General features: G+C 35.6%; 3 protein-coding genes across 3 annotated transcripts; 1 reads left to right on the top strand and 2 right to left on the bottom strand.

Annotated features, from left to right (window-relative positions):
• Positions 1-206: 206 nt before the first annotated feature.
• On the top strand, positions 207-3,438 carry LOC133788319 (putative pentatricopeptide repeat-containing protein At3g16710, mitochondrial). The gene is made up of 2 exons (XM_062225752.1): positions 207-366; positions 820-3,438. The coding sequence occupies exon 2, from the start codon at positions 852-854 to the stop codon at positions 3,027-3,029; it is 2,178 nt and encodes a 725-aa protein (XP_062081736.1). The 5' UTR covers positions 207-366; positions 820-851; the 3' UTR covers positions 3,030-3,438.
• A 1,696-nt stretch (positions 3,439-5,134) lies between these two features.
• LOC133788318 (uncharacterized) lies at positions 5,135-6,870 on the bottom strand. The gene has a single exon (XM_062225751.1). It carries the CDS (start codon positions 6,500-6,502, stop codon positions 5,555-5,557), a length of 948 nt encoding a protein of 315 aa, XP_062081735.1. The 5' UTR covers positions 6,503-6,870; the 3' UTR covers positions 5,135-5,554.
• A 765-nt stretch (positions 6,871-7,635) lies between these two features.
• On the bottom strand, positions 7,636-11,446 carry LOC133788316 (uncharacterized). The gene is made up of 4 exons (XM_062225750.1): positions 11,207-11,446; positions 10,647-10,990; positions 8,618-10,532; positions 7,636-8,126 (listed from the first exon to the last, which is right to left on the bottom strand). Exons 2-4 carry the CDS (start codon positions 10,976-10,978, stop codon positions 8,097-8,099), a joined length of 2,277 nt encoding a protein of 758 aa, XP_062081734.1. The 5' UTR covers positions 10,979-10,990; positions 11,207-11,446; the 3' UTR covers positions 7,636-8,096.
• Between the last annotated feature and the right edge of the window lie 2,029 nt (positions 11,447-13,475).

The raw sequence follows: 13,475 nt of genomic DNA, 5'->3' as shown, positions 1-13,475 counted from the left end.
ATATATTATTATATTAATTTTATTAAAATATGAATAACTAACCCATTCTTACGTATAACCACACAAAGAAAATAATATTAATAAAAATAATAGATAAGATTTAGGCGCACAAACACAATAAACAAACATAATTATGTCAAATTACCCAAATTAACTTTCATAATTCACATTTTAATATGAAAAGCGTGAAATGCTCGAAACAAAGGATCCATAAGTTCATTTTGAACTAGCCGCTGAATTATCCAAAAGCTCTTTAAACTTTAAAGAGTGATGTGCTTTCATTCCAGCTCCCGCACACTCGTTGTAGCCGTCCGTCGCTCGCTGCTGCCATCCATAGTTGCTGCTTGTTCTTCCGACAGTATCCAGGTTTATTTCTGTTAGTTTACATATTATTTGGTTATTAAAATTTCTTGTAGCGCAGTGAAGCTTTTTGGGGTTTTTTAAGTTTTGGGCATTGGATGGTTGCGTTGTTTGATTTTCATACTCATTAGCTTGAAATCATGGTTTCTTTTTATGATCTGGTGATGTTGTGGTTTGTCAATATTTCAATAAAGCTTGTATAATGGTCATGTACATGTATAATTCAGAAGTTGAAGTTGTTGCTTTCAAATCCACTCCCCTGTATTACCCAACATCAATATAGATTGTATTCTGACTTTGATTTTGTCTATATCCATAGTGGTATTTGCACCCAAAATATATGCATTTTCTATGGTATCCAAGATAGTTTTCTAGCCACAATTTCGTCTTCTTTCGCTATTTCTTAGAATAGTTGTTTTATTTCGACATTAATGATATTGGTTTTATCTTTTTTCATAGAAAGTAGCCCAAATGGTTCATGAAACTCATCCATGGCTGTAAAGGTATCGTCTTTAGCATTTTCTAAGAGATTGCCCTTCTGGGTTATTTCAAGTGCATACATTTCGTCAATTTCCTGCGCCAGTTCTGCTGAAATTTTCCCTGAAACCAACCCGTCAAATTCATTTGATTTCGAACACAATATTCAGTTTTTGAGGAATAAACTTGTCCCGGATAGCTTAATCCGGGTTTTAGATAGTACAAGTGATTTGAGTTCAGCTGTGAAGATATTCAAATGGGCTTCTCTCCAAAACCGGTTTCATCACACTGCGGATACATATTTTCAGATTATTCTTAAGCTGGGTTTGGCTGGGCATATTCAGGAAATGGAAGGGTTCTGTCAAAATATGGTAAGAGATAGAATCCCAGGTACTGAAGAGGCCTTTTCTGCTTTGATTGATGCGTTTGTTAAACATGGTAAGCTGAGTGAAGCAAAAGTGGCACTTGTCAATATGAATTTAGGTTGCCATAATCCCTCAATTGAGACATTTAATGCTTTAATGGGTGCTTTAGTGAATACCAAGAGAGATTTTCAGGATGTACTGTTTGTTTATAAAGAGATGGTGAAGGCAGGTGTCTCACCAACTATTGATACTTTGAATTATTTGTTAGAGGTGTTGGTTGAGACTGACCGCCTAGAAACTGCATTAGATCAGTTTAAGAGAATAAACAAGAAAGGTTGTCTTCCAAATGCAAGATCCTTTGAGATTCTTATAAAGGGCCTTATTGCCCAAAATAGAGTGGATGAAGCTGTTAAAACTTTGTACGAAATGTTTGAATCCGAGTGTCATCCCGATTTAAGATTTTTTAGCTGTACAATACCGTTGTTTTGTCAGGAAAATAGACCAAAGGAGGGAATCAAGTTGCTCAGCATGATGAAAGATTCTAATTTTGTACCGGATTTGTCAACTTATACAGTCTTGATAAAGTGTTTATGTGAAGATCTTTTGTTGGATGAGGTAATCTCTCTTCTTGAAGAAGCAATAGAAATTGGGTCAGCACTGCCTAATGATTCACTTGTTGATGTAATCAACATGTTTTGTGAATTAGAGAAAGTAGACGAGGCTCTGAAATTTTTAGAAGATAAGCATATTCTTGAAACTTCTCCGTACAATGCATTACTTGAAGGTTGCTATTGTACTGGTAAACTGTCTACAGCAAAAGATGTTCTATGGAAAATGTCTGAGAGAGATATAGACGATTCTAATTCTTGGAACATTCTTATCAGATGGGTGTGTGAGCAAGAAGGGATCAGGAAAGCCTCTGAGCTTGTTGGTAGAATGGTTTTATCTTCTTTTACTCCTAACTGTGACACGTACTCAGCTCTAGTTATTGGAAACTGCAAATTGAGCAAGTATAAAGATGCTCTGGAATTGTTTTATAAGATTAAAGCCAAATGCTGGGTTTTAGATACTGTATCTTACGCTACTCTAGTTGAACGCCTTTGTAGCCTTGGATGGATTCAAGAGGCTGCTGAAGTTTTCTCTTACATGTCTAAGAAGGGATGCTCTCTTCATTCATCATCATTTAATATGTTGATTAAGGGTGTTTGTGACACTGGACACCTAAGTGAAGCATTAAGGCTACGCCAATTGGCTTACTATTCAGGTACTTCTTGTACAAGTTCAACTTACACGATGATTATGCATGGTTTGTTAACAGTAGACAAACCAAAAGATGTCTCAGTAGTCTTCTCACAGATGCTGGTGGAGGGAATTAATCTTGACTTGGAAGCGTACTGCATCCTCATTCAGAGCATGAGTTTGCAGAATCAAATAAAAAAGGGTACATTGCTTTTCAATATAATGATTAATGAAGGTCTTGTACCTGATTCAGAAAGACTTCTTCATATGCTGTCTTGGATAGCCAACCAATCTCAGCTGTCTACGATTTTGTGTTCAATCAATAAACTTATTTGCAGAGAAGAAATGACTGCATCAATATCCAATGTTTTGATTAATGGACTGTGGAAAGAGGGTCATAAACGAGAGGCCAATAGGATATTGGATTTGATGTTGGAAAAGGGTTTGGTCCCTGATGCTAAGACTCATGGATTGTTGGTTGGTACTAATGGTAGAGAACAAGTATATAGCGAGGCGCAGAGCAATGGTAATTCTGCTACAGAAGATACTGTTAGCAACATACTGATTGAGGGCTTAGAAAATATGTGATACCCGCTGCTGATTCTGCCAAAAAAAGATTGTCTCCTAACCAGTCAGTGTGTGAGGAAGCTTGTCTTCAAGCTATTTTCGTGGAGATGGCAGGGGCGGCCGGTGGATATTATGCAATGTGTGGCAAATAGGAGGTTGGGCTGCCTTGCTTTCTTGGTGATGTTGAAGCTTCTTCATTAAAGTCCGTCTGGTTTGATGTCCTAACATGTCATTTTGTATCTAAAAAAGAGCAGGTGTTATTTATTTTATTTTTTTAGTTTTGCAAGATGCAAAATGTTTGTATACTTCTGATTCAACTTCAAAACTAGCTTTTCTCTATACGGATTTGAAGGGGGTAAAATAAAAAAAGAGACGATTCTGTAGATACTAGAGTTAACGTACTAAATACACTTTTCTTTCTTTCTTTTTACTCGACACATATTTTATTGATTAACTTGCGGATTCTATTCTAGCTTGAATGATTGGGTGCGTATTGAGTGTAAGTGGCTAGGAATAGAGTTCAAAATCTAGCTGTACTAATTTAACAAATTAATTTAAATTATCCTAGAGAACAATCTAATCGAGTGTACTTATTAGTGGGTAATTGGTAAACTATTTTATAGAATTTGTTCCCTTCAGTAAAATTGTTGTGCTTAAAAACATTACAAAGTTTAATTTTTTTCTAAATATAATTCTGTCAATTCTTCGTAATCACCCAGTAAGATGTAGCCGAATGAAGGATCAGTTCTTCAAGTTGTTTCTAGTTTAAGTAAAATATTTAATTTTCAAAATTTCAAAATTTCAATTCAGAGGCCGATTATGGTAGTGGTAGATTGAGTTAAAAGAGTTGTGATTGTTTTTTTATTCTCTCTATAGATTACATTGTAAAAGGTAAGTTGTAATGGACTTGCTCTGGCTTCTAATGATGTGGGTAATAATCAAGGTTTAAAATTTTTCTTTTAAAAAAAGTTTTCCATAATCAGGTTGGTATTTTATCTTCTTGTTGATCTGAACCTTTAGCCCCAAGTGGCTTTAATCATGTTGTTCTTGTTTATTCGACTATTTTTATCCAGTAAAGATCTTTCAAGGGTAAAAAATATGAGGAATTAATGAGGAAACATGGGTGTCTCTGGAATGAGGAATGAGAAGTAAAAAATTATCTTTTTGAAGAAATTATTTGGTGATATAAAAAGAAAGTGTACGTACAAAGTTCAACACTGGGCTGGGAGATTTCAACACCTTATTTTAAACAAGCCAAGTTAAGGTTTCAGTTTCCCAGAGATACCCTATCCTGAACTCGTCCTTTTCTAAATCTTATTTCTCGTTCTTTTTTCCTTTTAAATCTTTATTTGGTTTTATCAAGCAGATAACATCATCCTTTATCCAATAACAGAAGAAGCTGTGAAGAATTCTTTAGATGTGTGGCTTAAAAAGGGTCAACAAATAAAACAGCATATTACATACAACGAAAATATTACATCTTTTCCAAGATAAAGGTATATCAAAAACTTCCATTTCATACCTTTTCCTACAGAAATATGTTACAGTCAACTGCCATAATATTCTGCAATAGACCGGGACCACTAGAAGCTGACACACCATAAAAAATTAGTCTTCATGAATGGCAAACCATGCCATCACCTTACATATAGAAACCGAAGAATGTTGATGTGATTATTGCATTCAAAAATATCTTCATACAATAAATATTAAATCTGGGAAATGAATTAGGAGAAGATAGAATACGAAAGGAAATAGAATTGGCCCCAGGAAAAGTAGGAATTGATTCAAGCTGCTTAAAAAAAATTGGGAGTCTTCATTGTCCATAGTTAAAGTAGATCAAATTGACATTATAAATGCAAATTGTCAAAACAGATAACATCAGTTGTATCAAAATCCAAAAACACCACAAGCTTTATTAACTCACTTCATCACTAAGACACTTCGAAAGAGCTATTGCCTTCTCAAACATTAAACAATATTAGATATAATTATTGCATCACCATCACATAATTATACATACAAAAGAAAGAAATCTAAATTGTTGGTCACGTTCTTTCATTCCAAGGCCATTTGTGAATAAAAATTGGAAGAACAAAACACAACAGTAATCTGTGGAATGTGAATCACCAAACTAATGATCAATGTCATTATTATATATACATACATACAAGGTGGACATCATCAGCAAACTTAACCCAGAAAAGAAAAACTAAGTCAACCCTATCTTCACTAAACAACATTACAACAATGTCCAGACTCATCAATAGCAGTGGAGCCATAATACTCAGATCAACAAGACAGGAAGAAGAGAACCAAAGTAATCACAGAACCAGAGAACCCAAAAGAAAACAAAGCATTAAACTGAAGGAAGAAGAACAAAATGTATGACGTAAATTGCACATGGCACAGCATAATCAATTCATGGGTGCTAAAGCTCATCCTTCTATCAATTCTCCTACCAGTCCAACCAAAGCCTTAAAAAATAATACAGCTAAAAAATGTAATACAAATTTCATTCTGAACGAACATAATCATCATTTCCTTTACTGTATCTTCGGCTCAAGCTTAACCTTTTCCTTGTCAACGTCCATGGCCGCAGACTTGTCCTTTTCATATACATTACCGTTAGATTGAAGGGTTGGGCGGTGATGATGATGATGATCGATAACAGGTTTGGGCTCCCGATTGTCGTTTTTCTCACTGGGTTGAGAGGAACCAAGCATCACTGTACTCTGCCTAGGAGGAGGAGTAAAACCATTGAACATCTTCCCCACCTGCGAATTCTGAGCAAGTGGGGTTTTCCGGGACCCAGAAACCTCAGCGGAGCCTTCACCAACAACATCCTTGCGCATAGCCTTATCTCCCCTGCTGTGGAAGAGAATCGCCAAGTTATCGAGGGCCTCCTTCGCCCTCTTCCGGGCTAGCGCAGCCTCACGAACTCGTCGCTCAGCCTCAGCCCGGGCGACGATCACGGCCTTGGTCATGGATGCAGCCGAGATCTTGGCAGCACAGAGCAAGACGAGGGCGAGTCTCTTGTCGATAGCCCGGTTGGGTTCAGAATCAATGTCAAAGAAGTTGAAATTGGGGGAAGCGCAAGCCGGACAGAGGTAGGAGGCTGAGGATGAGGAAGACGCCGAAGCCGAAGAAGTTGGCGGCGCCGTCGGCGGTTGAGCGCAGTGAGAGTGAGTGAAAGAGGAGCATTTGGAGCAGGTGAGTCGTTTGGAGGGAGGAGGAACGTTGTTGGAGTCGTAGAACTGAAAGCAGCCAGGGCAGAATAAGGAAGGGTGGAGACGGAGGACGCAGGTGGTGCAGAGGCGGCGATGGATGCCTCTGATACGAACATGGTGGAGAACCCACCTGTTCGGCGACCCACAGTTCCCGCATTCCGCCGTCGCTAACCTCGCATTGTTGTTCAACGAACTAGGGTTTTGGTTTGGATTGGAACTGGGAATGGGATTGGGATTGGGCTTCGTCGATGATGCCTGGTTCATTTGCCCCTTGCGAATCGAAAACCCTAGCTAGGGCTACGGCTAGGTGAAGAGAATATGATTTTTGAATTTTGAGAATGCTAGATTTGCTAAGAGACGATTATTTTCCATGTCTTTGTTCATCCGTGTTTCTTCTGACTAAGCCAAACAACCTCAACACGACGTCGTTTCACAATAGTTGTTGCGCACTTTAATGAATATTACCTAGGAAAATTGTCCAATTACATATATTTCTATTAGGAATAGGAACCAAGAAAAAAAAATATAGATAAATAAATTGAAAGTTTTAAGAGCAAAAATAGCTCGCAGATCATAAACTCTTCCATGAAAAGTAAAAGCAATGATTTTTCTTTCTTCTACTTTCAAATACTTTTGTGATGGATTTTTTTTGGGGTGTGTTTTACGAAGAATTTTCATGTAATCACGCTATATTTTATAACCTAAAACGTTGGACCACAAAAATAAAGTGACTCGTTTTCAACTCTATCCATAGATTCTCTCCCAACGTAAGAGACAAAAAGAACACGTACCACTTCACTCCCATTTTCAAAATAGAAAAAACTATTATTAATTAATTAGTGTAAGCTGGAAAATTGTAATCAAATGGGTCCCATCTTTACCAATTCCACACTTTTCTCTAGCTCATTCATTAAATGGGAATTGGTAGAAGCTAGAAAAAAGATTAGTGGGAATTTATATGTTTTCGACCTTATTTTTAAATTAATCATAATTTTTTTAAAAAATTTAGAGGATCATCAAAATAACTCCAATATATACAATTATATAAAACAGATTATGTCGAAAATTATTCACTGTTTGGACACAAAAAAGCTCCACCAGTGAGATTCCCTTTTTAGCCCCTGCCATAGGAACACCTTTTATATATATATATATATATAATTTTTCTGTGTGATATTCATTAATATATTAAGTATTCAATCTCTGATATTAAAAAAACAATCTTGTTATACTATTACACATGTAACACTCACAACATCTTTTCCTAAGTTGGTAATATCCATTTGCCTTTGTCCTTGTTTGATATGGAGAATCGAATCCTTTTGCGACAATTAAGAACTGGATGATGTAATACGCATTTAATCATTAACGAGTAACCAAATATCACTCTTGCTAGCAAAAAAAAAGAGTAACTAAATACCATTCACAAAGACTTTAAATCAAGAAGCAACGGGGTGGTACTGGTACAAATTCTATACGAGCATTATAGATGGCAACGGGTAGAATATCCGTATTCCACGACTACATTATAAAAAAAAAGTTCTCCTCTCACCCTACCCTATTATTCTATATTTTTGCAGATAGTAACAGATAAAGGCTACCCACGAGTTATCCTACACTAATGAAACCTCAACTAAATTTAAGTCAATATTCTTATCCTAAATCTCTCGTTCCTTAACATGGGCACTAAATCTTCATAGCACAATAATAGCTAGTGAGCTAGAGTAACTGCAATTATAAACACAGACCACTACAACTACATTTACATACATTTAAATTCCTTTCCTGGTTGCTGAAAACCAAAATATGGGTTCTGTAAATCTTGCAGTCCCTCATAAAGAGCTGTTAGATGTACAATTTATGATGTTCCTGGTGCAGTGATGCAATCCTATTGAAAGAACAATGAAAAGGGGCACCAATTAGTACCATTAAAAAGAAATAATAAGGTTTTAACAGCAAGCATAAAAGATGTTGATTCTCTTTTTTCAAGTCACCTAATAGAATTATCAATTGTCAGCATATCAACGTGTTATCGGTGCTCTATAGTGGCAGCAAAATACTAAGCATGCGAGAGAGCAGATGCATATACAAAAGGGAGGACACACGCAGATACTACTTTAATGCTTGTAATGGTTTGAATCATCTACACAAGGTATATGTACGTGGCTACGACATAAAGTATGGTCACAAGCAAGGATCATGAATCAGGTGCAACAAAGTACTGCAGGAGAGAAAATGATGCTAGAATAAGTATCATGTCGTAAATAGTTTCTAAGACTGCTTACCAATATTGAACTAAACACTTGCAAACAAAAGAAACTATATTTTCTGAGAAAAACTGAAGCTAGGTTAAAAGAAGAATTGCGTAGCATTCTATACCAGTTCTTTGCAGGTGGACTTGTTGTGCCCAAGACCCTTGCACCGGCTGCACTGCAGTTGACGTTTAGATACATCTAGTGATACTTGTTTCTTTGTTGTAGGTCGGCCTGGTGGACGACGGGTGGGAGGAGGGGTTACGGTTATTGCCGTTTGGGAAGAATCTTGCAATAGAGGCATGTCAACATTTGGAATAGGATGAATCGACTCCGAGTACGTTAATCTGTAGCTCTCAGTTGTGTAATACCGCGAACAATAATCATGCGTACTCTGAGCTAAACAACTGATGACTGCAATTGCATGGCAGCAAGGCAAACCAGTAAGCTGCCATCCTCTGCAACTACACTCCCAGTGATCAATGTTAACAATTTCAATGGAGTCTCCACGAACCTCAAATGTGCTACCAGCTGAAAGTAGCACTTGAAGTCCTCGGACTTTATGGGTTTCTTTTTCTAATTTTTCCTCCATGGATGGTGTGAGCCTTGTCAACCACTGATTAGAATCTGTTCGTCGTGTATAAATTAATTCCATAATCTTACCCCTTATCACATCAACCATTTGAGTTATTGGTAATTCATTTGCTTCAGAGGCCCAACTATAGAACAGCTCCCCAAAATTTGAAGTCAAGTGATTATATCTGGTACCCTGAAAAAAAGCATTTGCCCAGTTATGTGGTTCGCTTTGCACAATCCAATTGTAAGCCTCTAGCGAAATACTTTTGATATTCTCAAGAGAACTTTGGAAGGATTCAGACTTCAGTGCATAAGCAGCAGTGAAAAAATCCTCAACCATCAGCCGCTTCACCTCATGAGAAAACTGTCCTTTCAAGTCTCTAAGAAGCTCCTCACTAAGGTACCGTAGGCAATAGCCATGGTAAGAACCCTTGAATACCTCTGGAATTGATTCCCTTAAGCCCTTCTGTCTGTCTGCCACAAATGTCAGTGGACAAGATGTTGATAATGCTGATTTTAGTTGCAATAAAAACCAATTCCAGTTATCATCAGTTTCTGCATCCACCACAGCAAAAGCAAGAGGGAAAACTGCATCATCCCCATCTGCAGCTGTTGCAGCTAATAAATTGCCTTGGTATTTCGACTTCAGGGGTACACCATCTAGAAAAATGAGAGGCCTGCAACCTTGCTGGAAACCATACAATGAGGCATGGAATGCAACAAAAAGACGATGAAAACTTGAGTCTTCCTTGGTGGTAAAATTCGCTAAACTACCTGGATTGGTCTCCATTATCTTCTCACAGAAATAAGGTAATTGATTATATGCTTCTTTGTATGAACCCTGAAGCTGCTCCTTTGCAATTTCCTTCCCTCGCCAGGCTTGGAAGTAGTTTAACTGTATTCCATATTCCTGCTTGATGTCATTTACAATATCCTTGGGCTTATAATTTGGAAAGACTTTCAACTTCTCTTTAATAATGCTCGCAACCCAACTCCTAGTTGCTTGATGCCCAGTTGTTGCTACAGCCCCTTCACAAGTATGTGTGGGATTCATCTTCTTAATGCATATCAATTGAGTAGTTGACAGCCGTGATGCATGAATTCTCCAAGGGCAACCTTCAGCTTTGCACTTGACAGTCACACGGTGACTATCATTCTTCTTATACTTGAATGCAAACTGATGTGCAATAGCATATTTACGCAAGGACTCACGAAATTCATGAACACCGCTGAATCTTTGACCGACACCAGTGATAGTGTTCTGCCACTGCTGCGCACCTTTAGCATTCTTATCATCAATGGAAGCAACAAGAGGGAAAATGGGTGAAATATCAGCAGCTAAATCAATTTGAGCATTGGTGTCATCCACAACATCAATCGCCATATCGGGTTGAGCAGTATCACCCACAACATCAAGAGTAGCATCAACTGGAACCACAGTTTCAGACAACGTTGTTCTGCTAGACCTACAAAAACCCAGAAATTCCCAAATTATAAAGCCCTCAAAATAACAGAACTAACCAGCAATAATCCCCAATAAGAATAAATTATATAGATAACAAGAAGATTAAGAAAACTACCTACTGGCGGGCATGTTAGAAACATCCTGGGCAGCAATCTCTTCCATGATTACATAGATATCAGCCGTGGAAGAATCTCCATGGAACTTAATCATGCGCTTAAGATCTTTCTCATTCGAAATCGTGATGAGGGTCTTCTTGTTCCCAGGAAGAAAGTACTTAATTGACATTGAATTCATGTTACAATTGAACATTTCAGCCACCTCAAGCCTAAAATCATCAAACTTAACCTCATCATCAATGTCTATAGCGTGAGCATCTCCTCCCTTGTAGGACAATGTACCATCTTTATTGGTGACAAACTCACCCCCAGATTGGCATATAGCTATCATTTTCTTCCCAGCCTTGGAAAAAACAAATACAGCCCCCAATTCAAACAGTATTATTCATCAAATTGAAACAACCTAGGTTTTAATTTTCCCCTAAAACAATGCCTATCCCAAGAATAATGAATAACAATTTTCTATAATAAAAAAAATCGAAAAAATATGATAAGAGAAGGCAATTTCGAATTAGTAAAACCCTAATGAAAAAAAAAACTCCAAATCAAAGGGAATTACCTTCCAAAAAAGGATTATAAGAAAGAGGGGTTTATCTTGGTCGGATTGCTACTCTGGATTTGGAGTTGTTACTGAGAAACTAAGAACTCAATCATGTCATGTCTGTCTAATATTGTATATGCTTCCAAAGACACTCGTCCGTACAGACAATGAGAGAGAGAGTGGAAGATGTTGTTGCTTTGGGCGTGCGTAATAGTTTACATATATACGTTTCATATTCAGTTTCCACTCATTAAAACACAACCAGATCATAATTTCTACCCTCCCCTGTACCTTACAATAATAATAACAAGGTAAATAACATTTTAGCACCTCTATTTTGACAAAGTTACCGATGGAATATTGTGTTTTATTAAAGGATTATTTTAACCATTCATTTACAAAATAGAACAAAAGAGTACTTAAATTAAATTTTAGTCAAATTTTTTTTTTAATATGACCAAAATGTCTTTAATTTTATAAATTAGTAAATTTAATAATTTTAAATAAAACATTATTAAATTAAAAATTAAAAATTAATAAAAAAACTTATATAAAATTTAAAATTTAATTATTTCATTGAAGTAAGAATTTGAATTAAGTAGGTCCCACATTAATTAAAGAATAAATATCATTTCAAATTCAAATCTAATTTGAATTATCATAAATATATTTTCACATTATTTGAATAAATAAAACTAATTAATTCAAATTTAATTATCTTAATTATTTAAATGTTATTTTAAAAAATACTAATTTTATTTTTTAAAAAATTAAAAATTATATTAATTAATTTATTAACTTCAAAAATTAATATATTAATTAATTAATTAATTAATCTCAATTACATATTTGACTCTCAAGAACAAATTTATTCTAAATATGTCATTTTCCTGATTTTTCTCAATTTCAACTCTTACCTTGAATAGTGTTGTTAGAGCCATCTCAAGAACCTATGGACTTATAATTTCAAGCTCCACTAAATTTAGATTAATTAAAACTCTTTAATATAATAATCTTAATTTATTAATCTGAATATTATTCAACTAAAAATATGAGATTGCACTCTTGTAATTATAGACCTTTATTTATTGAGTACTTTTAAGTATAAAAAGTGTTCATCGATTTAATCACTACATACAATTTAATCATTTATTAATGATTCATAATTAAAGTAAGAATTAATTACTATTTAACCTCTTTAATTATATATTGTTTCCTTAAGTACCATTAACTTTACTAGTGAAGGTTAATTCACAAACTGATTTATGAATTTGAGCTCAATAACCTTTCAGTTCAAAAAGTCAACCCTTAAGATAACCATTATTCAATTCCTCTCGGAAAGATATAGATTCCGTATCTATTTATTATGTTCCCAGCCATTTACATCAATGAGTTCTCAAAACAAAAATTTTTAGCTTGATCATTTTGACAGACCATAACGAGTGAATCAAAGAACTCATATGACATAAACAAGAGTTCATAATAACTTCAGGATTAAGATCAATTTGTATATGATCATCTTATTGATATGTTTAATCAATACTTATAAAGTAAACAATATTATTAAGTATTACTAACATGAAACGTCTTAAAATTCTTAATAAGGCGTAGTGCCTTGATTATAGGACCAGGAGGGCATTATTGGAATATTATGTGTTTATATGTTAATTAAGTGAATATATACGTGATTATGTGAATTGCATGGGTTATATCATTATATAACTGATTAAGCATGTTTAAGTGTATTAAATTTGTGAAACATCCCGTTTTTATTTAAAGAGACATATTTGTAATTTTGACCCGTTGAGGGTATAATTGTGATTAAATGATATTATATGATTGAGATCACATTATTATGTTGATACATTTGAGATATTCGGCAAGATTCGGTCATTTTGAGCAAGACAGCAGTTTAGTCACAACGGAGATTTATACCCGGCTCGGGGTGAGCCAATGGGTATTTCAGTAATTTGGTGAGTTACCGAGACTCATTAGAGTATGAGTCATATTTTGGGAAAAATAGTGATATTCCGAGATTGGCGGAATTGATTGAGAATTATAAGTGTAAGGCAAGACGGGAGTGTAAAATGTCGATTTTGCCCTTGGGGGCTTAGAGAGGAGGATTAAGTGGCCAGGGGTAATTTGATCTTTTTAAGACCATTATGTATAGGCTAAGGCTTAGTTATTAACTCAGAAAAATAGAACTCTCCATCTCTTTCCCCTCTCACGTATCCTCTCCCACTCTCTCTACGTTTTGAATTTTTGAAGAGAAATTTGATTCCAAATC

The sequence above is a fragment of the Humulus lupulus genome, chromosome 7 (genome assembly GCF_963169125.1).
Source record: "Humulus lupulus chromosome 7, drHumLupu1.1, whole genome shotgun sequence".
NCBI classification, from domain to species: Eukaryota; Viridiplantae; Streptophyta; class Magnoliopsida; order Rosales; family Cannabaceae; genus Humulus; species Humulus lupulus.
This window is presented reverse-complemented; position numbering and strand designations above follow the sequence as displayed.